The sequence below is a fragment of the Typha angustifolia genome, chromosome 15, assembly GCF_048772165.1.
Source record: "Typha angustifolia cultivar Huaian chromosome 15, ASM4877216v1, whole genome shotgun sequence".
Classification (NCBI taxonomy): Eukaryota; Viridiplantae; Streptophyta; class Magnoliopsida; order Poales; family Typhaceae; genus Typha; species Typha angustifolia.
In genome coordinates this window covers 7,250,618-7,273,566 of record NC_133253.1, presented here as the reverse complement: position 1 = coordinate 7,273,566, position 22,949 = coordinate 7,250,618, and the positions used below count along the sequence as shown (strand labels likewise).

General features: G+C 36.7%; 2 protein-coding genes and 1 non-coding gene across 3 annotated transcripts; 1 reads left to right on the top strand and 2 right to left on the bottom strand.

Annotated features, from left to right (window-relative positions):
- Window positions 1–2,781: 2,781 nt before the first annotated feature.
- On the bottom strand, window positions 2,782–2,853 carry TRNAP-UGG (transfer RNA proline (anticodon UGG)). Its single transcript has one exon. It is a non-coding gene; the product is annotated as a tRNA-Pro (tRNA).
- A 350-nt stretch (window positions 2,854–3,203) lies between these two features.
- LOC140778413 (uncharacterized) lies at window positions 3,204–15,422 on the bottom strand. The gene is made up of 14 exons (XM_073123112.1): window positions 15,375–15,422; window positions 15,176–15,270; window positions 14,985–15,051; window positions 14,282–14,392; window positions 12,558–12,753; window positions 11,230–11,315; window positions 10,716–10,911; window positions 9,446–9,557; window positions 8,459–8,583; window positions 8,120–8,326; window positions 7,921–8,030; window positions 5,312–5,441; window positions 4,054–4,203; window positions 3,204–3,789 (listed from the first exon to the last, which is right to left on the bottom strand). Exons 2-14 carry the CDS (start codon window positions 15,264–15,266, stop codon window positions 3,568–3,570), a joined length of 1,803 nt encoding a protein of 600 aa, XP_072979213.1. The 5' UTR covers window positions 15,267–15,270; window positions 15,375–15,422; the 3' UTR covers window positions 3,204–3,567.
- A 3,782-nt stretch (window positions 15,423–19,204) lies between these two features.
- Window positions 19,205–22,848, top strand: LOC140777923 (E3 ubiquitin-protein ligase At4g11680-like). Its single transcript, XM_073122348.1, has 4 exons — window positions 19,205–19,739; window positions 20,051–20,170; window positions 21,036–21,321; window positions 22,132–22,848. Exons 1-4 carry the CDS (start codon window positions 19,294–19,296, stop codon window positions 22,291–22,293), a joined length of 1,014 nt encoding a protein of 337 aa, XP_072978449.1. The 5' UTR covers window positions 19,205–19,293; the 3' UTR covers window positions 22,294–22,848.
- The last annotated feature ends 101 nt before the right edge of the window (window positions 22,849–22,949 follow it).

Sequence of the window (22,949 nt, the reverse complement as noted above, 5' to 3'; positions counted from 1 at the left end):
ATGGTTGCAGAAGCTGAGGAGAGCAAGTTTTGGCTTCTCGAATGCACTCATGAACGATCGATGATCAATTGAATGGTTGATTCTAATAAATGCAAAAGTTTTGGCGGAGAATGGGTCTACATGTATAGGTTATTATTGTGTTAATTGATACACATCTATCAGAATTTGTTATGTTAAAATATATGTTAGATTTTTATCTTGTAAATATGAGGGGGAAATGTATTATATAAACTACAATATTAAGCTGTAAAGTTAGTTTTACTGAAATTGTTTTTATTGAATTGGCAGCCCTTAATGTGATGCTAAAAAATAATGGCTGCATGAAATTCATGCATACGAGGCTACTGATGATCTCCCATTTTGAAGAAATTGATTATAGTAATTGAAACATTTGACACTTTGAGTTGCACCGACCCTAACTTTGCTAGGGTTTTGGTAGCCAGATTAGTCTGAAGCTTATAGCGATCAAGGCAGTGTATTTTATTGTGGAGTACAATGAAAGAGACAATCTTGAGAGAGAGCCAAGTAGACCGACAAAAGATACAAAGTGGGTGCCACCTCCGGTGGGACGAATCAAGATCAACACAGATGAGGTGTTCTCTGATAGTGAATAGTAAGGTGGTGCAGGTGCAGTCATTAGGAATGCAGAGGGCCAGCAAGTGAAGGTGATTGCCAAAGTTACAGCTAAAGATTTCCAACTCTTTAGTAAAGCCTAAGCTGTGTTGCTGGGTCTCGGAGAAGGCTAGGGCATTGGAGCGAGAGCCATTATTAGAACATATGTAAAAGCATTGGTTAAGATTTTGAAAGGTGAAAAAAAGGTCCTTTTGAGACTTTGGAGAATAATAGTGGACCACAGATACCTGATAAGGGGCAGGCACACAAGATGTGAGGGCAATAGAGCAGTGGACTGGATAAGCCTAATTAGGATGTCAAATTGTCAATAGTATAGACCCAAGTAATAATGCTCCTCCGCCAAAGGAGTTTGAGGCCATTCTCTATCATGATAAAGGAGAGTTAAATGTGGTCTCAAAATTTTGTGACCTCTAGTTGATTCTCAGCTCATCTAATGGAAAAAAAAAAAAAGAAGAGGATTTTAGTTTTGTTTTTATTTTCTTAGGTTATGTCTTTATTGCATATTTGTGGTGTGGAGTCTACTGTGGTATTGTAGGAACCAGAGGATGTGGATCCTCTTATTGGTGCAGGAAAGCCTTGAAGCCATAAGAAGATAGATCAAATCTCAATCAATTGATTCTTTTTCTTTATATTTTTTTAAAAAAAAACTCATCTAGTTGTTGTATTTCTGTATGGGCATGTCAGTTTCTATCTATTTAGATGCTATTCAGTGAAGCGTGGGCTTTAAGGATGGGACTGCAGAAGGTGTGGTTTCCAGGAGACATCATAGTCAGAAAGTTTGATATGCCAGGGATCATCATTCACTCTATTAGTTATTGAAGATATTTACACCATTGTACCTCATTTTGATGAAATTTCTTTTATTCAAATTTATACAGAGGCTAATCAGTAGATTGGCTATCTAATCATGCTTATAATCTTAATCAAACCAATTTTCTGGGTGTATACTTCGCTGACCATCCTGACAGCATCTTCTCCTAGAATAGGTTGGGGGTGTTCTTTTGAGAGGGTTTTGTAATGGCTACTTAGCTATCTTTATCTAAATACTAATCTAAAAAAGACAGGCATTTCATATAATCAATCTTAGACACTCACCTAATTAGCTAATTAACCTTCTTGGATTGCAAAGATTATGTCAAATAATCTTCGTTTTGTCAATTGTTTGGCATTTTTCTCCTGATTAACTTTTAAGAAAGAAGGTTTTCCAGGCTGGGAAAGAAAAAGAAAACCCACCTTTAGAGCATCTTTAACCATATACTAAATCTCTAAAATATGGAGCCCAATTGTTTCAATGGAGCTCTATATTGGGTTCTAAGCCCAATCAGAGTTTTTAGAGCCTATAAAGTTCTACACCATTTGTTGTTAATTATATTTATTTTAATACACTAATTAATTATTTAAACATTCAAACTAAACCTACTATTAAATTATTCTAGAAAATTTTAAATGTTAAATTAAATACTAAATATATTTTTAGTCTTATTTTAAATATCTCAATGGGAGCTCTCCAACCAAATATTTTTTGTTAAAAATTAAATTAATATCACTAACATGATTAAATTTATATATTTATATTATTTAAATAATAATAATAAAAGATGGCGGCTTTTGTTCTTTTCTTGGACAAGCCATGTGAGAACACCTACATGCATTAAACCACGGCGTGGGAACAAAGGTGGCAACTGGGAGTTGGGATTGATATTGATGTTCTTAGTAAATGGCACTTCAAGCTGTCTCTCTCTCCCTGCAATCATACTCCTCTGTAGAGTTTTAGTGGCAGACAAAGCATTAAAGGAAAGAAACATAGGAGCAGTGCATACTAATTAATGGTGAACTAACTGTACATGCAAACCATGATATAGATGCTTTCCTCTCTTTTCTTGTACAAGAACACATTGAGTTGGGTGTGCTGGTGCTCTTTTTGCTCTGCTATAGATGTGGGTCATATATAAAGAGAGAGAAAAGAAAAAGGTTGTATTGATGTAGGTCGCATTATCCTTTTTTATTCTTGTTGAGAGGTTATTTAGTAGCTTGTGTTGACTCTGGAAAAGAAGAACGATAATAGACTTTGTTCAAAAATAAATTACCCTCAATTTGTAGGATGTAATTAAAAAATAAAGGACAATGTTAACGGGAGTTTTTCAAAATGGGGTGTTGCGAGAATCGAACTCGCGACCTCTTGCACCCAAAGCAAGAATCATACCACTAGACCAAACACCCTATTTATTCAAATTTTGGATTATTTAGATATAATAATATAAATTAAGTTTATGTTTAATTTCTTGATAGAGGAATTATCAATGGATAAGTTTTCAGACTTTTTAGTAGAAAGTTTAAAACGCTGTTGATGAAAACGAATGACTCATCGAAAGTTGTTTCTTGCTTGCACTTGTACCCTTCCAATTAGATTACATATTTTTTCTATTAACTTCCGAAAGAATAAAGTCAATTTGCAGACAAGTTCAGGAATGAGATGCACACTGTCTCGGGTGTAACCACCACCGATATAAAGTGAGATGACTTGACGAGATCGATGGGCATTTCAGATGAAAGGCATCAATAAAGCAGAGTCAACTCCAATTATAGAACGCATTAAGAGATATTTTTCGACAAAGTTCGCAAGGTTCAGTTAAAATTTAGAAGAAGCTAACACAGAAGAAAAAAGAAACATTCCCGCAGATTCACGATTGTTTACATGTGCAAAGTTCCTTTAATGCCTCACTTTCTCATATTCAAGTATATGACAGGACTTCAGTTCTGAAAAATAAACTGGCATCAATCTTATCCCTTCACTAGCAAAATCAGAAAAGGAATAGAAGCAGGAGAGGCAACATGAGCAAAGCCCATAAATTATCATGCCAAACTAGTGATGAAATTGAACAGCAAGGAGTGAGGAGATAATCTTTTCCATCCCGTACCAAAATCAATGGACATCTATCGCCATAATCTGCTAAATAAGCCCTTCTTGTCTTTCTTCATTCTATTCTCCAAAGACGGAAACTCGATAGAGTTGTAGGCGATGTCAAGTACAATAGGATTGCAAGGAACTGACTGGAATAAAGGAGGGAAGCGATCTATATATGGAGTGCTCTTTGAGTTTGGATCACCCAGAACTGATTCATAAACATCAAGTCTTTCCAAGAGGAACTTCTCTTCCTGAAAAATGAGCCAGCCACAAATGTAAATAGAAGTTGTAAACACCTGATGTACAGATAACCTGAACATCATATGCAATTTTCAGTACTAAAATGAAATTCTGCACTTGGGTAACTGATCAAGTTTGGTCAGAAAAATTTCGTTGCCATCACATATGACCATCCAGATAGAATCAATAGCTTGTTTGCAGTCACCACAATAAAAAAAGAACATCTTCACTAATATATTTGCTATATTAGTTGTTTGTGCATCCTAGGTAAGTACCTTCTTTCCTTCTCCATTCAACGATAAAGTTGAGACTCCTTTAGAAAGTCTTTCAGGAATCTTCTCCTCCTCCATAATCCCTGCTGCGTGTTCTATACAACTGTTGGCTCTACAATTGTCAGATAGAGCCTTAAGCTCTTTGAGTAATGCCTGCAAAGATAAGGTTAGAAACTTCTTTAACTATGAGAAATTCTTAGGTGATGTGAACAGAAAAGTGAAAGGTAACCTACCTGTATCAGGAATTAATGACGTATGCGTTGAACACCAAAAAAAGAAAAAGATCTATTCAGCTTGTTTATACTTTATATTATGCATCAAACAATCCCTTCTGCTATTGAAATAGCCACATAGTTTTAAGCACTGAGCCTCTTATTTATAACTATGGCATCAACCCTTTATTTATTCTTTCATTGTTATAATTAATTGAGAAAAGAAAAGGAACCAACAACCAGAAGTCAGAATGATTATACTCATTCAATGTTGTAAGAGATCTCCGTTGTTTTCTTAAAAGATGAAAGTGCAATTAAAAATATTGAGTGCTGGTATATGCAGTAAGCTGAAAACTTAATAAATGCAAAGACTAAAAGATAACAATCATTTTCTTGTAAAAGAGAACTGGACAGACTAGCTAGAATTGTCGAAAACTCATTATGCCTCCAAAATCAAGCAATGGATCTTGGAAAATGCTCTTTACTTTCTACTAAACGTCAAAACACTACGCCTCCAAATGTTAAGTAAAACATTCTAGCCTTGTATCCACTTTATAAGCCTCAATAAAAAAATAATTTGCTTTTGATGGACAAGGTCATGATCTTTTAACAGATGAACCATTTAGAAAGCTGAATGCCTCAATAACTTATCTGTCAATGGAGAAAGAACAAAAGGAATAATAATTAAAGGCAAAGGTGTAAGTCAATCAGTGTAGACAAAAATTAACAAAGCTGAAGTAATTTTCTAGAACCACATTTCCATGTTACCCAATAAAAAAAAATCTCGTCAGCTTTGTCAAGCATGCTACAGTGGCCTTGCATAGCAAGTGTTCCATCATGCCATCCCAATAACTTACATTTAGGAAAAGGGAACTTCTTTTTCTACCTTTCTCTGACTTATACATGTTGCTTTTTAAGCCCTTTTTATCATTGTATCATCTATCATACTGATGAAAGTAATTATTTTCTATCTAGGTCATGTGTCAACAGAATAAACACGTATAGCACAACAGATTGCATGACAAATTAGCAGTTAGTATATAACATACCTTATCAGGATTATTTGTCATCTGAAGTTTTTTAGAAGCAATGTCCACAAGAGAGTGAGCATGGCAAAATAAGGCATATGCTTCAGTTCTTTTTCCAGCAGAACTATAGGATTTAGCAACATAGAAGCACCTACAACATTTTCAAAGATAAGTCTAACGCCAATCATATGTCATGAATTGTGATGAGGTTTTGCATACAATGTTGGACCAAGCACGACATAATAGGAAAGGAAAAACAATGATCAAGATAATTATAGAGCTTGGATAAAAATGCAACGGGTCTCTTTATGAGTTAAACATGAGCATGATGTCCATTGTATCCTAATTGTCCATGCAAGGTTTTGCTACTAATTTTTCCTCCATATTTACGATGTATTATAACTAACTATATGCTGAAAGACTAGTAATTGCAGATGAAAACTTGCTAAGCACTGCATCCTTTTTATAATGGTTATTGTTCTTGATACTTCAAAAAAGATATATAAGAGAAAATTTAAGCGACGCATTTGAAAGTTCATGCAATAAAGCATTTTAAGATAATCCTCATCTTATGTCAGATTATGATCCATGGCATATCAAGTATATAAAAAGAAGAGAGCATTTTTTTTAAAGTTGATATTTCAGCAAATATAAGATAAATAACTCTGAAGTGAATTAGATTTCACCAATGTATTGAAAAGCGGAAAAGGCGGCCGCCATGGCAAGGCGGCGCACCGGCCGCCCCGCCACTCCGCCTGGCACTCGTAGAAGGCGGTTTGCCGCATTGGCGGGCCGCCTGAGCGCCAAAAGGCGCTAGCAGGCCGCGCGGCCCGATAAGGCGGGTTGGCGCTTCGGCCCGCCAAACCCGCCTTAGCGGGTTTTTCTATAGTGGATCGGATTATCCAATATCCACTAAAAAAACTTAACCAATACCATTAACCATTAATATTTCTTCTCTCTCTCGCTGCTCGCTGCGCCCTCTCTCTCTCTCACTAAAATCCCTAAATCCCTAATCTCTCTCTCGTTGCGCCCTCTCTCTCTCTCGTTGTGCCCTCTCTCTCTCGCTGCGCCCTCTCTCTCACTGCGCCCACTCTCGCTGCGTCCGCTCTCGCTGCGCCTGCTCTCGTTGCAGAGGTATGGGCCCCTCTCTCTCTCTTTCACACACAATCTCACTCTCTCCTTCTCTCTCTATCTCTCACTCCTCTCTCACAGTTTCACTGTCTCACACCGAAGTAGTTAATTTTTTTTTTAATTTTCAATTCTGTCTAAAGTAGGTAAATCTTAATCTATTAGTTACTTAGTGATTATCTGATAATAATGATAATATGTTCGTTAATTAGTTAATCACTTCATCTGTTAATGATGGTTAATTACTTAATTCAGAAATTAATTTAGTAATTATCTGATAATATATTTTTTAGTTTTTCTTCTAATCTTCTTCACAATTATCTTCTAATCTTCTTCACAATTAGAAGAAGATTAGAAGATGGCCTTTATGTTATAATTGTGAACTTGTTATGAACTTGATAATTTTGAATTTTTGATTATATGTTATTTGTTATGGACCTTATAATTTTGATATGTTTTATCATATTATTTTGTTATGATTGTGAACTTGTTGCTAGGAACTTATGGTTGTGATAATTTTGAATTTTGAATCTTTGATTATGTATTTATAGTTGTGAATTGTGGTAATGTTATTGTGGTTGTGAATTGTGATTATGTTATTATGGTTTAGAACTTGTTGCTATTTATGTATTTATGTTATTATGGTTGTGAATTTGTGATTATGTATATTATATATGTTTATTTATTTATTTATAATTTTTTATATTAAAAATGCTAGACCGCCTTGTCACCCGCCTTGTCGCCCGCCTTCCGCCTAGGCGCTAGGCGGTGGGGTGACCGCCCGCCATCCGCGGCCACCTTTCAAAACATTGGATTTCACAAAGTAGAAGTATGATATCTCAGGACTCAAAATAAATCACAGCATTATATAGATATTACCAGTCAAATCATAAAAAGGGAGAGAAAAAATAAGGCCAACTCAGGTAAACACTAATCAGATCAATTTCAGAACGAAGTGAATATTGAATAAGATACTTATCAATTCATCTGTCGATAGGAGAAAGAATTTCATGAGCTTAAAAGATAAAGGAAAACAAGAAACAAACACCCTTTCATGCCAATCCTAAACAAAGAAGGAAATTTTGCTTCAGGAACCTGTCTGACGGTTGTAACTAACACATGCACACATGCATTCATGCATATCACATTATCACCCATAGATGACAGCAGTAATCAGAGACTCAGAGTAAGAGCAGAAAAGGAAAAATTGTTCTTTCAGAGATCTTGTTCTCTAACAAAGTGTAGTTATCTATTATCAATAATGAACTACTCAAATTCAATGCAGTCATAGTGGTGGATGGGGGCAGAGATGACGGAGCACAAGTAGCAAACAGTTATTAGAGGGTAAAGCTAATAAGTATAAAAACGGATGATGTCATGACTATTACACATTTACACTTACGATGATATGCAGAGAAAAGATAAAGAGACTTAATCATTGGGTAATGGTAAGTAGCAAGTCCTAAAATGAATCAAAATTTCCAAGAGCAAAGATAACAAACCTTTCTGCTCGAAATATCAAGCCCTTAAGAATGTATTCTTCAGCAAATGCGACTTCTTCAGCATTCCTATCCCTACCTGAGCTAACCAAATCGGAAAGATCTGTTGTATTCTGCCAATATTAAAGATGTAAAATAAAACAATGCATGCAGAAGGGGAACAAGTACTAGATGAACAGATCTCAAATGCATAGAAGAATACCTGTATTAAAAGATCATATAAACGGACAAGCTCTTCTGGCTTCGTAATCTTTTCACCCTTATCATCTCGATTCTTTGTGGATTTACTTTTAGCAATAGTAACTAGCAACTGATTACGCTCTATTGTTCTTTGTCCTAGTACAGCACTAACAGCCTTATCAAGGCCATTGAGATCATCCTTTACATTCTCATTATTGCTTGCAGCAACCTAAAATTGCAAACAACATTGGCAAGAAAATTGTATAAGATATTGTCCTCATCGATTCCTTTGTAAAAAATAATTACTGCACCAACAATCATGTTTAACACAAAATTTTCCTGTTTCATAACAGTCGCATACCAAGTCATTACGAATGCAGGTCCTAGCATCATGATATGCAGAAAAAATTTTGTCAAACATGACAAGTTTTTTCTCTGCTGGAAGCGAATCTGCTGAACCATGTAGATCTTTCTCCAGCTCCTGAGCTGATCATATTTCCCAAGTAAGCAAAAAATTATAAAAGAAATAGATATTATGAAAGCCAAGTGCAATGTTAAAAAAGTAAAAGGTATAATAACAGACTAAATAATGTATTCTGATTCAAACAATAACCAAATTATTTACAACCCAATTGCAATCCTATGCCCATAGGTAATCAGATCATTGCAAAATATGGCTGAACCATTGATAAAATTCATGCTTATCAGTAGCCTGAAAGGAAGTCACCTCAAAGATGCCAATGAGTGCATACAACCCTACAAGGATGAATGAACATGGATGCATGATATCCGACAATATGAGTGCACAATTGAGTGGACCTATATGTGTTAAGTGCATGTACATACAGATATATTCACAAAGCAAGCACAGAGAACTATAAAAAGGTAGTTTACACCACATAAAACAAAAGGTCGAGAAAGAATGAACATCCTGAAAATCATAAGATTCTAGACAACTTAATACTTTTGAGATAAATATACTCCATTCTATTATGAATGTGTCACTAAATATCAGAAACAAAATGACTAGTATCCAACCATCGATAAAGAAATAGATCTGCAATTCTGCATGGATCAATGATCAATTTAATATTCACAACAAAGTTAAAGCTGAAAAAAAATCTCCAATTATTCAGACCTAACATGAAGCACAGAAATCCTTGGCATCTTGCAAATCGTCAGATCAAAAGTGACTATCTTTTTAAGAATACCAATGGTGTCATGAACAAAAACATTCCAAATCTTTGTAAGTAGTATGCTAGTAGCATTAAGATCTGAACATGAAAGGTCTACATTACACTCTTCTTTTCATAAAAACTCCATCAAATTATGAATAAAAAACACAAACCTTTCAGAATGGAGACACGTGTCTTGGCATTATTGATAGGAAAACTATGACCAAGCCAGTAAAACTCTGTCATGGATGCTGCCTGGTGTGATCTTGCCTCAGCCATAACTGCCTGAAATTTACAATAAAGATAACTTCAAAATATAATATCTTAAGATCACGATGACATCTTTCAAGCACCCTTGATTTTAATTCAAAAGCACTTTAAAATATCATTTTGTCATGTGTACGGACACTTTTAAAATATCCTTATGTCATGGAATATTGAGAGCAATGTTTTAAAAGGCGGTCGCGAATTGCCAACGGTCACACCAGCGCATAACGTCTAGGTGGAAGGCAAGCGCCAAGGTGTATGCCAAAGTGGTCCAACATTTTTTAATATATAAGCTGTCCAATTGTTCTCTCATGTCACATCATATCTCATCACTCTTTTTTTTTCACCAGTGATAAGAGAGGGTGACACCCCCCTTTATAATCTTATTTCTTTCACTTCCATACTATATTACACTTCCCAATCTCTCATACCTCCCCATCTCCCTCAACTACAACAAATCTCTCTCACTTCCTCTCCTCAACTTCCATGTTGCTCTCTCCGTCTCTCGCCCACCTCAACATCTCCCAAAATGGGTCGGGCGCTTGCCATCGCTCAAGAGAGAAAGAAAGGAGACAACACACTCCAACACCATAGTAGGCCACCCGGCCTGCTAGGTGACAAGGTGGACCGCCAAGACATCCCCGTCAAACATTTTCCAACCATATTCCAAGTTTGTTGGGTGGCTGGTGAGCTACCCAGTCAGAGCAGCCGCCTCCAGCACCTTCCAAAATACTAACTGAGAGTGTCCACATGCATGTGTATATGCATCTCTCTCTCTCTCTCTCACACACACACACACACACATGCATGTGGACACTAGTGTCTCTCATTAGGGCCTGCCTGAAGCTAAACTAGAGGCTTTCTAGTGTTGGAAGGTTAAGCCCTCAATAAGCAAAACCCCAGAGCCATGTGTTGGCCCTGTCTGTAAATGATGAAGTATGCAAAATCATAATTTCATAAATTTGTGCAAAACGCACCATAATCCCTAAAAGTGTTCACCTAAGAACAAGTGAAACATATAGGAGTCCAAATGCACAAGCAGTAAGATGTTACCTAGCCTAAATGTGAAGATCATTATCCTATATACTTGGAGTTTTATTTAAGATAAAACTCATTTATGAGATAACATCTTTTGGCTAAACAGGTAGAGCTTTTAGTACCAGGAAAAGAAAATACCTCCAATTTTGCTTTGAAAAGGTCCAAGGCAGGCCCCTCCATTTCTCCAATGTCTAGAAGTTCAGAAGCTTGTAATTTTGACTCACCAGCTTTGTGTAAACAGTACCTGATGCTTGGTTCGAGTTCTTCAACACGCTCGCGGCATAAAACTTGATTTTCTATTGTGCCATACTTCCCAAGCTCTTCATAGACAGCCCTGTGAACAAAAATATGTAAGTCAACAGTAGATTTACCTGCAGAAGACATGCAGTGAGAAAATGATTTTTGGGGCTAATGGTGAAAATTTTCCACAAACAATAGGAGAATTCTAGAGACCAACTATGCTAATGTCCAAATAAACAGAAAAAAGAAGAAGAAAAAGAAACAGCACACTCTGATTGAGGACTTCGTCATCAAAGGGTTCTCTAGAGGGCAACAGCTCTCAGTATCAACAGTAACATAAAGTGCAGACATACTTAGATGCAAAATAAGTTAAGCATCCATGTGAAGCAAGTATGCGAGGCCAAAAATATACCTGGCATTCTTGAAATTCATTAATGCCATTCCCCAGTTCTGATCTTGCTCAAATAACAAAGTTCCTTTCATATAGGAAGCATATGCCTGCACATCAAAAGCCATAGTTTGCTTAGGAAAATTTTATTTCTTAAAATTAGATCCAAGATAAAAGAAAGAGAAATTAAGTAGAACCAAATTCTATGACATATCGTATCAGTCAAAATCTGCTAAGACTAAATTTATACAACAAAATATGATGAATTAATAATAGGATTACAATAACAGAAGAAAAAAAAATCACAGAAGGTTCAAGTAGATACATGCACAGGCATAAAAACATATCCACATGATTCTTGCATGACTAACACTCTAACAGTCTAACACTTGTGGCTAAACTAAACCACAGTGGAATTTACCACTATATATGATGGACGAAAATCCAAAATATTCGTCCATGATCTGCGGCAAAACTCATTAATCTCCTATTTGAGATATCTATTAATAAGTTCATAAAAATATTCACTTCCATTTGCTCCTTAGCATAGAATATGAGTATGGAACTTTGTCCTATAAAGATTTCATAGATATAACCGAAACGCAAGTTCCTTAAAACAGTTATTTATTTTCACTATGGAAACGAGCACAGTAGATCCTTAAGAACCAATCACCACAGCAAACATAATGGCTTACGAAAAGCAATGTATTGCCAGTAAACTTGTCAAGTGAATAATCGGTTATAGCCATGTTAGCAATCTGAACTTGTTCAGACACTTAGAAGTACCAAACCAACTAAGGGTAGTTTGATCACTTTAAATCTTAACCTCTAAGCATGCTGAACATTTGGAATCTGGGACATTTCTTTGCACCTGAAAATTTGTAACTAAACCATGCCCTTGCTTAAGACACACAAAGGGTGAGACTTCAACCAATATCAAGCTCATCACATGAATCTTTGGGCTCTTTGATGACACACAATATCCTAAGTAGAGACAAAAATGAAAAGAAAAAAAAAACTCGTTTTACCGGTGATAAGGTCTCCAAGTACTTGAGCACTACATTTAATAGTTTATTATGTTGTATTCCATGCGCTCAGACACAATAAACTAGTAAGTGCTCCATGAGAAACAACTTAGACATTCTGTCTAAACCTAACAGAGTTACATATGCAAGAACATAATCTAATTTAGAACCATCAATTAGCCTTTTCTAAAAAAAATAAGGAAAGGACATCATTACAATATCATATCAAACAATGAAAATATTTCAAAAATGTCAGCAAAGTTGTTTGATACAGAGAGACAGATGCAACAATGAAGGTAGACACAATTGAGTAGTTAAAATAAATACCTCTGCTTCTAGAGAAGTTCTGGAGTCTCCTTTGGCAGCACATAACTGGGAAAAGAGTGTAGCCCACTTAACTGCCTTCCTCAATCTACCAAGCAAGTAGATGCGTTGCCGTGCATTTGGTCCATCAGCTAATTGTCTCTTTTCCATGGCATGGCTCCATGCTCTTTCAGCCATATAAAGAACTATATGGAGAAACCTGCGCCAATACATGATGCATGAGCAAGAATATTTGTATCTCTCCATCAGCACTTAACTAGTGTACTACTATATTGGCAAATAAACAGCTTCTGATAGATCAGATCCTATGATAACAATTTACAACTAAAATTTCTTAGCAGTTATATTGGACAGAGACTGAGTATACTTTGCCAAGTTAATACTTAGTAGTGCAAAAATGAGATCTGCCCCAAGCATCTGAAAAAAAAAAAAGCAAGCAAACGAAACTATAAATGGACAATTTTTCTTGTCTAGCATAAGTTCTTCAATTTTATGATGCAAAATGAGCTACATTGCATCACAAGAATCTAACATTCTTTACCTTGCAGTAGATTGCAGGTAGACAATACATTTTTTATAAAAACTAATGATCGTAGCCTGAAATAAGGAAATAATTGGTAGATAAGTGCTCTTGAAAGTTTTAGAACCAGAGCTGTAAATATGCTTTAAATATATAATCTGAAGCAGCAGGACTGCTAACAATCTTTTATAGAGAAGGTAGACTGATTTATGGGTTCAGCAAGATGATAATTTAGAGTGGGCTACTCCTCGAAAGCCAATAGCAACAGAAGTTTCTCTTATTCCATTTAATTCTATTTCCTTCACAAAGTTTATTGGTTCTAAGAACCTACCTTCTGGCTAAAGTTGTTAGTACAGGCTTTACACTTCTGCACAATTTTACTTGATTTCATTTATTAATCCAGTTTATTAGAGAAAAAAAAAACAGAAAAGAGTGCCAAGTCAAGACAAAATCAGTTTATGGAGCAATTCCCTATCATGTCAGACAAAAGTTAACATTTTGCATATCCAAAAACAAACCAAAGACAAAGTTAGTTAGATCGTAATAGAGTTCTTTTTCTTCATTTGCAAATAAAACCATACCATTTTTTAAAGTCTACAGAACACAAAATAGACAAAGGTCATTATTGAAGTATCAAAATCTGGATAAGCAAATCATGAAGCATAGATACCCAAACAAACTAAAAGAAATTTTTTCTTCCGATCAAGAAGTAATGTCTTGCAGCAAAAATTTGCACCTTAGGCTTAAACTTTAAAGGGGAAAAGAAAAATAAGAGAAGAATTACTTTTGTTTCTTGGAGAGAAAGTCAAAGAACAGACATTTCTTAAAAAACACCTATCTAAATACAGCTAGATTCTTAAAGAATGATTGGTGCTACATCCTGCACTGGAGAAGCTAGAATTATCCTTTGTCTGGAATCAGCATATGTATACTCAGGCACACATAGTCATACAGGATCTCTGTGACAACGTAAATATCAAGACAATTTCAGAGGATTCCAGTTAAAAATCAATTAACATAAGCATAGGATTCCCATGCTACTTTAATCATCTTTATTCATGTATCTTATGGCAGTTCTTTTGAGGGTTTTAGCATACATTAATCAGAGAATAATCATACAGGAGTTACAAAACAACTTAGGCATCACAAAGTACAGTTACAGAACATGACCAGCTGAAAATGTTGGGCCTTTGAAAGTGATACATACCTCACTTCTGTGATGGTTGACTCAGTAATGGCCTTCCGAGTAAATTTACCACGACCATGAGTAAACTTCAGTGACTTGTACAGCCTTCTCAATCTCGCAGTACAGTATCTCCTGAAAGCAATCAGATGCTTTAAGAGAAAGTTGCACATATAAGAAGTGCCACAGAGTCCATAGTAAGGGAATAAGAGGATATAAGTGGTTTGAAGTTTCACCTTAGAGGCTTAGACATATCAGTAACAGCTGAAACTCATTGGTTAAGGCCAAAACTATTAAAATTTTTTGTTTTGACATTTATTTCATATGACAATAGGCTAAAACCATTCTATTTCGGACTAATTATTCTTTTAGGGGTCAAAACTGAAACTTTGAACCATTATAACAAAATTAAAACTAGCAATGCGTTGTCCAGACACCTATCCAGATGCAACCCATATATCCTCAAAATGTATTAATTACTGTCGCAAATGTAATATGTGTGTGTGTATATATATATATATATATATATATATATATATTCACATTGCGAGCAGGATATCTTAGTGTAATCCAGACCAACAAATCAAGGTAGACACAAAGGCTTCTGATCCAGACTAATAGAGAGTTATAGACTTATAGTTAAAGAGACGAGATGGCAAATCTGTATAGACCATATACGCAACCGAAAACTTCTCCTAACATTACATGTAATAAGAGGGAGAGATACCTATATCTCGTATAATCTCGATGCCTCAATCCGTGCTGCATCTGCGCTGACTTGAGAAGCTGCAACACTGCGAAATCCACAAGAATCAAGGCCAATTTACGGAACTACATAAGCAAGCTATGCCTTAAATTCGATTAAAATAACAAGAAAAAAACAAAATCACGAAGACACGAAAAGTAATAGGAAATAACCATTGATCGAGAATTTGGGAGCGATCTGCTCGACAGCGACGGACTTGGCATCGTCAATCTCCATCCCCGATGGACCGTTTCCTTTCGACATTGATCTTTAGATCGATCGAAAGAGGCCGGCGAAAGAAATCAAAAGAAAGCTCGAATTAAAGCAGATCTAGAGTGGAAATCTAGGGTTTTAGCGGAGCAAGAGCCTTACCCGTTATGCCAGGAGATGCCGATTGCCGAGCGAGAAAGAGAGCGATATATGAGAGCTCGTTTAGGATTGTCAGATATAAGATCGTGCGGCTATGACTCTTCAGAGCCTCGAGATTCACGAATGAGCATGATCTGTTAATTTGTAATAATAATTTATTTAGGAGCTATTTGGTTAAAGAGTTTTTCTATACACTGTATTTAATCTAAAAATTATTGTTTAATTAGGTGCACCAAATTCTTTTCTCTACTCTCCTCTAATTAAATACTTGTTTACTAAATACGTCGTTATAAAATATAACTAATGAACATGTGTTTAGCAAGTACAATGTTATGAAATACAACCAGATGACCCCTTAGTGCACTTAAAACGTAAAGCAATACTAAATATCAAACCGAAGCATATACAAATTATAATTGTTTACTCGAAGGTGTTAGATCAGAGATAACTCCTCCTTTTCTTTAGATTGGGATGCTAATTTTTGCCTTTGAATTTTGATAAACTATTTTTGTATTGGCTAGCTAACTGGGTAAATACAAAAAAAGAGTCATAATTACACTTAGTCCCCCGAATTATTATATTTTCATGCATATTATACACTCCCTAAACTTTTTTTATTAATTCATATAAAATCTCTGAAATAAGAAAAACATCCATATAGACCTATTGGAATAAGAAAAGAAAGTAATTATATGAACTCTTTGAATTAAGAATTTTTTTAGGTCAATATGTCGATATGGTTAAAATAAAGTTAAGATGTGTACATGAAAAATAGTTATAGTTTAAGAGAAATATATGTAATTACATCTAAAAAAAATTTCCTCTTGCACCTGGGCCATGTTGGTTGACTCGAATCAAGGCAAGCTTGGCTTAAGTCTGCATCCAACTTGGCTTAGATTGAGCACAATGCTTTGAGCCAAATTAGAAGTAATCATTGGAGCGACAATCTACTCATGAGTGAGTCAAGTCGGGCCGAGCTAGAATAGTCTAACTCGTTACCGTCCATCGGCTCGTGAGAACACAGGTTAGTCGGGCCAGGCTGGGTTTAATGGGCAATTTGGGTGAGATGCTAAATAATCCATCATTATTCCTCCATGGCTCCATCATCATCTTAGTTTTTGACTTTATCTCCGAATTATTGGCCACTAAGACCAAGCATGGAAATGGGCTAGACAACAATGGCAATAAATCCAAATCAGTGGTCGAAGGTCGCAACGGCAGCTAGGATTTGGGTGATTGTCGTTGATGGAGATAAAAAAAATTAGGAAGAAGTAGAGAGAGAAAGGAGTAGAGAGAGAAAATATGGAAGGAGTAGGGAGCCGTGAGTGATATCTGGAGCAGCGAAAGTGGAGGTGCTTTTTTGTTGCAGTTTTCGCCCTTATGTTCTGCTCACTTCTTGTCCCCTCAGCTAGCTAGCCGTGATCTGTGGCGGGACATGGAGAGATCTAAAGAGATCTGTGGCGGTATCTATGAAGACTTGTTGATTTGTTTTAGGTTTTGGAGTTGCTCTTTATGGAGATTTGTGAGGACGTCAATGAGAATGGAAAGAATGATTTGGTTGGAAAGAAGAAAAGGATTCTTCTCTTCTATTTTTCCCCCATTAGCCCTCTACACTATGCAGTCAACAGACCCAACTTCCTTTATTTTTATTGATTATATAGTAATGGATTGTGGACCTGTGGGCTGTGGCCTAGCTATGGTTTCGGGTTAGGCCGATCGGCGGTGTACCGGGTAGGGCCAACGAGCAAGCGACTAGGCTAGGCCGGGCGAGCAAATGGCTAGCCCGTGCTGCTTACGGACAATTGGAGCTTAGGCTGGGTCGAATTAGGCTCAAAATGGGTCCGGACTAGGCTTAGCAGGTCCAAACCGAGATAGGCCAGGTTGGGCATGGGCAAGTTGGGCCATATGATCACTTCTAAGCCAAAAGTAAGGATTGATTTAGCAAATAGAAATGATGAACTCGGGCTCTCTATGGACCGCATTATCTCTATCATAATTCCTATGTTAACTCTTCAAAACATCTACGAGGGAATAGACACAAAAGGCAATGATAGTTAACTACTAACAACTAAAATAGTAAATGGACTAGTCTTCTTTAAATGTCGGTGTTTTGTGTTTTCTTCCTCCTCTCTAGTAGATGTATTTCTCTTGTCGCCTCTAACAAACTCCTACTCTCCTCTCTAGTAGAGGTATTTCTTCATTGCCGTCCTCTCCCTCCTTAATCACTAATTCTTTTGCTTGTGAACCCTTACTATGTGCTATCCTTTCATGATAAAAAAAACTAGAGAAGATTAAGATGCCCAACCCGATTACTTATTTGGGTTAGGCTAAGCTTGACTCAAGCCTAACTTTGGCCTGTTAAGCTCAAGTCTAATATGAAAATACGCAACATAGGAAAGACCCTACCTTCATACACATATGCTTGTCCTAAATATTAAGCCACACATATATAAGTATGAACTAAAATCATAATTCAATGGGCTTTTGCCCACTCATCCCAACTTCGACAAGTCCAGTAGGCCTTTGCCCACTTATCCCAACTTCCATAAGTTATCTTTTAACGGGTTTCTTACAAGTCTAAGCCAGACATGCTCGTCTTGTGTTTCCCATATTAATTCTCTCTTATCTAAGTAGAGATCCGCCAAACAAGCCTATAGACATGTTTGAAAGTTAACAAACGATCTCATCTCATCTACCTAATTGTTAATTTATTTTATATGCTTAAAAACAGCTTCCCAACAACTCCCCAATCACCTTCCATAGACTTTGAATTTAGAATTCTAGTACGTGGTGGAAGTTGTTTGTGTAGATGTTAAGTTAATTTTTTTCCTTTTAAGTTAATAATTATTGAACTAAAAACATTTGCATGGCTGTCACCAGACCTCCTTGCAAGAAGAAGATATCTCCTGCTACAAGGCTAAACATCATGCAAGATTTCAAACTACCCTCGATTCGTTGGCGACCACGTCTAGGGATATAATTGGGTCAAATTCAATCGGTTGTATAAAATAAAATCGAGTCAAAAGAATATTTAAAAATAAATAAATTAATTTGGAGCACATTGTATTTAGACTGCCTCTATTTCATAAATTCTTCTATAAGCAAAGTATCAAATGGAGAGTTTTAAACATGCATAAATTACATTGTTTCGTAATTTACATACAATAGAAAAACAAAATTAAATAAATTTTTATATACATAGAAGCGAGATGTAAGTTAAATAAAATTAAATAAAGAAATCTCTCTTTCTGACATAACTTGAGTGAATACCAACTCATGATTTGAAGTTTCGTCCAATAATATCAATTAGAACCACTCTAATTTTCGTCCAAAATTTATATTTGATAATGAAAAATGATTGTCATGAAAAGAAAATTTAAAATAAGTTAAAAATTAATAAAACTCTTGAGATTAATTGAGAAATTAATTTTAGTTAGGGTAATCAAGGATCCAAATAATCTTCTCGAAATAATATCATACTAACAAGATACTCCTAAATAAAAAATAAAAAAAATTAAAAATCCAACCTCAAATATTATTGCCAACTTTCTTTCTATGAAGCTGGCGATGCCAGCTAAAACTAATCCGCGTTTGAAGAACTCTCCCTTATTAGAAAACTGACATTTGTCCATACGTCATTAACCAAGAAGTCGTATGCTCGAAATCCAGGGTACAGGACACCCGACATTCGTACCTGAAGGAGATTTCTACTTAAAAAACTAATGAGAAGCTGCCAGGTACCGGTGCGACGAGTTTTTCTACGTTTCGCTTTGCAGAGAATCCGCTCCCCCGAAACCAAATCCCAGCCCCTAGTACCTCTCTTTCTCTGAAAACCCCTCCTAATTTAACGATATACAAACTCCAAACAAGTGAACGATCCTCTCCTTCGTCCTCCTTCCGCAATCCTCCATTCCCAGCTCTAATGGAGGATTCCAGTTCCGATCCCTCTCCTAGAACACCGCGGCGTTTGTTAGCCGCCACTGCCCCTCTCCTCCTCAACCACCACCTCCACCTCTTCCGCGGCGGTGGCGCCGGAGCTAGGTCATGGCTGCGGCCGGCGGATACACCGGCGGAGGAGAGGCACTACGACTGGGGATACTCGAAGCCGGTCGTCGTCCTCGACCTCGCGTGGAATTTGGTGTTCGTGCTCGTGGCGGTGTCGGTGCTGCTCTCGACGGCGAGGGAGAAGCCCTCGACGCCGATTAGGGCTTGGGTGTTTGGGTACACGATCCAGTGCTTGATGCACGCGGGGTTTGTTTGCTTTGAGTATAGGAGAAGGGAGAGGCGGAGGAGAGCGAGGATGGGGAGTACAATGGAGGTGGATGTGGACGTGGAAGAGGATGAATTGGAGGATTGCCACGAGAGCAGGTAGTCTCATTTCCTAAAGTTTTCGTTTTTACCATCTATGTTTTAGCCTTAGTGCGAGAGAAAAAGAAACCTATCTTTTTTGTGTGTATATTTACGTCTGACGACTCCTTTTTCAAGTATATTTACAGAAGAGGGGTGGGATGGGAATCCTCCACTGGGGAGGGTTATAGAGGATTGGATATGGGAGAGGAGGAATTGAGCTGGGATTGGATTGTTGGCTTTGTCATTTGTTAAATTAGGGTGGGTTGTCAGATGAATATTATATATTTTTAATGGAACTGACCTTTTGTACATATTGGTCCCCATTGCAGATCCCTGAAGAAATTGGAATCTCTGAATGCCATGATATCATTCCTCTGGTGGCTTCTGGGGTTTTATTGGATTGTTCTTGGCGGGCAAGCACTTCTACAAGATGCCCCACATCTCTACTGGTATGTCAGTAACAATTCCAGGGAGTTGTATAACTAAAATTAATACGAGTGACGTTGAATAAATGGACTGCCTGAATATTGAGAAAAACCTAGAGAGGATATAAATTGATAAATAGAAACCGACAATCCAACCATGCACTGATCAGAACTTTTGGACTATGACATCAACTTACAAAAGGATTACTTTCATAGTAATGTATTTTGTCCAAAAGCATGATGTTTTGGTTAATTTGAGCTTTCCACGATATATCCACAATATATAGTTTATACACAATGCAACAAGGTGGGAAAGAGGGAACAAATTGAGCAAGGGAAGAAGGAACCTTCTCTTAATTCAAAGTTGCACAGGTGATATGAGTCATGTGACATATAATGGAACAGTAAAACAGAAGCCTTGATTCTCCTAGCCCCAAAAATTAATGATTAACCACACTGGGATGAAATCGATTATCCACAATGCATAAAGAAGATAGCAACCAAAAATCATGTGTTTTTGGAGATTCTTTACTTATGTGTATATCTAAATTAGAAAATTTGAAGGTATCATGCATTTTCTTATGCTTGTCTGTCAAAAGGGATTTTGCTATTGAACAGTTAGGTATTTTAGATTGTTTTCAGCCAACTGGTGCTCCATTATAAAGATACAAACTCAACTCTCTCTCTGGTGTGTGCGTGTGTGTGTGTGTAGAAACGCTGACTTTCTCTTAAAAGGGTATTCATGAAATTGTTTGCTGGATATTCCTTTTACAGAAAGAGTACTTGCTCCTATCCCGTTGTTACAGATTAATAAATATGTCCTTTTTACTTGTTTGTCCATATGGCTTCTCTTGATATTTTAGAGAGCTCTCTTTTGGGCAATGCGCAGGTTAGCAGTGGTGTTCTTGGCATTTGATGTGTTCTTTGCAATATTTTGCGTCATCCTGGCTTGCATAGTCGGTATAGCTCTATGCTGTTGCTTGCCATGTATCCTACTATTTTTGTCAGCTGTGACCAGCCAAGGAGCATCAGATGTTGATCTCAGCTCTCTTCCTAGATTCCGATTCCACCAGGACAACCAACCAGGAAACTTTGCTCTGAGGGAGCATGAGATTGTAGTAACATTAGATAACCAGGAAACTGCCGATGATCTTGCACTTCCTCTTGAAGATTCGGTACATTTTACTCTATACTCAGTAAATTCTGTTAGAATGCAGTCTTTTATTTGCAGGTTTCTTCTGCTTTATTTCTTTTTTCTTCATTATATGGAATTGGTTTACTTTGAAATTTCATACGGATTTAACCCCATGCAGAGAACTTGAGAGAGCGCGAAATTGACCATTAATATAGGCTATGGATGGTTAACTTTTTCTGGTCATATATAAGCTGATAATATATTTTATTTATCCAGTAATGGCCGAGCAAATACCAGAAAATATAACTATAAGCTCATCTCAAGCTAACTATCAGAAAAGATAACTATATGCTCACCTTATCCACAATCATTTGACCACTGTGCTCTATCTTGTAATATAATTATGTGCTTATATTATCTGTAGTCTTTCACATAATTGTTTGGTCATCTGACCACCTAAATTAAACCAATCAGCCATTTAGTATTGTCAAAGCACATAGATAATGCAATGGCTACTATTTATCGAAAAAAAGAAAATTGCAATGACTACTAAATAAGTTCCTAAAGTGGCAAAATATCTATAGCTCTAACCAACAATGACATGATGTTATTGCTGTTATCTTGTTCAACTGTTGTTCAGGTGAACCGTTTGTCACCAGTAGAGTTGACGTTGAAGCTTATGATGTATGTTGCTGCATCATTTTGCCCAGTTCTTTACCCTCTGTGCAGTCACTCGCAATTGCTGTTATGACAACTTCAATTGCGTATTTGTGAATTGAAGTTATTGAGAGATAAAATAGCTTCTGTTATATGCTGGTAGATTTTCCAACCCTTTAATCTGCTTTTGTAGGAATGCTGCATTTGCCTTAACCAGTATGAAGATGATGCAGAGTTGCACGTACTACCCTGCAACCACCATTTCCACTCAAGATGCATCGTCAAATGGCTCCGGATCAACGCAACATGCCCGCTCTGCAAATACAATATTCTTGAAGGCGATGAACTTGTCTAGTGTGGGATTTATGGTCTGAACCCAGTGGCAGCTTACTTAATAGTTTCTCGCATTCTTTCTGACTACAAATCTCATGATCCCTCAAGTGCATCACAGTCAGACACCTGGGAGTTTTGTATATTCCTCTTCTTTTCTTTTCTTTCTTTTTTCTGACAGCCCAACTTGGGATTCACACGTTTTGATCTTTATAAAAGAGGGATTTCGGGAAATTTTCTGCAAACATCTTTGGAACAAAACTCTCTTCAGCCCCTCAATGTTGGTGTACATTGGTTCATTTTCTTAGGAGAGTCGTGGATCCTTCTCAGCAATCAATTGGGCAATTTTCGCAACCAACACATACCAGAATTGCCTGACTACAAGGAGTGGTAAGATCCAATTGTCTATATGGTCTGCCGGAGAAGCCCAACTAAGTCGGAACTTTGGGCTCGAATTATGAAATTTAAGAAGGCTATTTTCATATGCCAAGATTTGACAACATAATATAATATGCAATCGACTAAACATTGACCATGCCATCCGCCAGCCGCTTTTGACCACCTGGCAAGTAAAATCTAAACTAGAAAAGGTAGAAGAATCTTGGAAGGCAAACCTACCTGTATCAGAGAATAAATGGAGAAAATGAACGGTCCATAGAACCACATGATAGCATTTCAATC

Bases quoted from the DNA above. Each gene is read 5' to 3' on its own strand.
- LOC140778413 (XM_073123112.1), bottom strand. From the start codon at position 15,266: ATGTCGAAAGGAAACGGTCCATCGGGGATGGAGATTGACGATGCCAAG. The intron at 14,393-14,984 runs GTATCTCTCCCT...GATTGCTTTCAG, and splicing joins CGAGATTATACGAGATATAG to GAGATACTGTACTGCGAGAT. The intron at 8,031-8,119 runs GTATTCTTCTAT...TAATATTGGCAG, and splicing joins TATATGATCTTTTAATACAG to AATACAACAGATCTTTCCGA.
- LOC140777923 (XM_073122348.1), top strand. From the start codon at position 19,294: ATGGAGGATTCCAGTTCCGATCCCTCTCCTAGAACACCGCGGCGTTTG. The intron at 19,740-20,050 runs GTAGTCTCATTT...TCCCCATTGCAG, and splicing joins GAGGATTGCCACGAGAGCAG to ATCCCTGAAGAAATTGGAAT. The intron at 21,322-22,131 runs GTACATTTTACT...CTGCTTTTGTAG, and splicing joins CACTTCCTCTTGAAGATTCG to GAATGCTGCATTTGCCTTAA.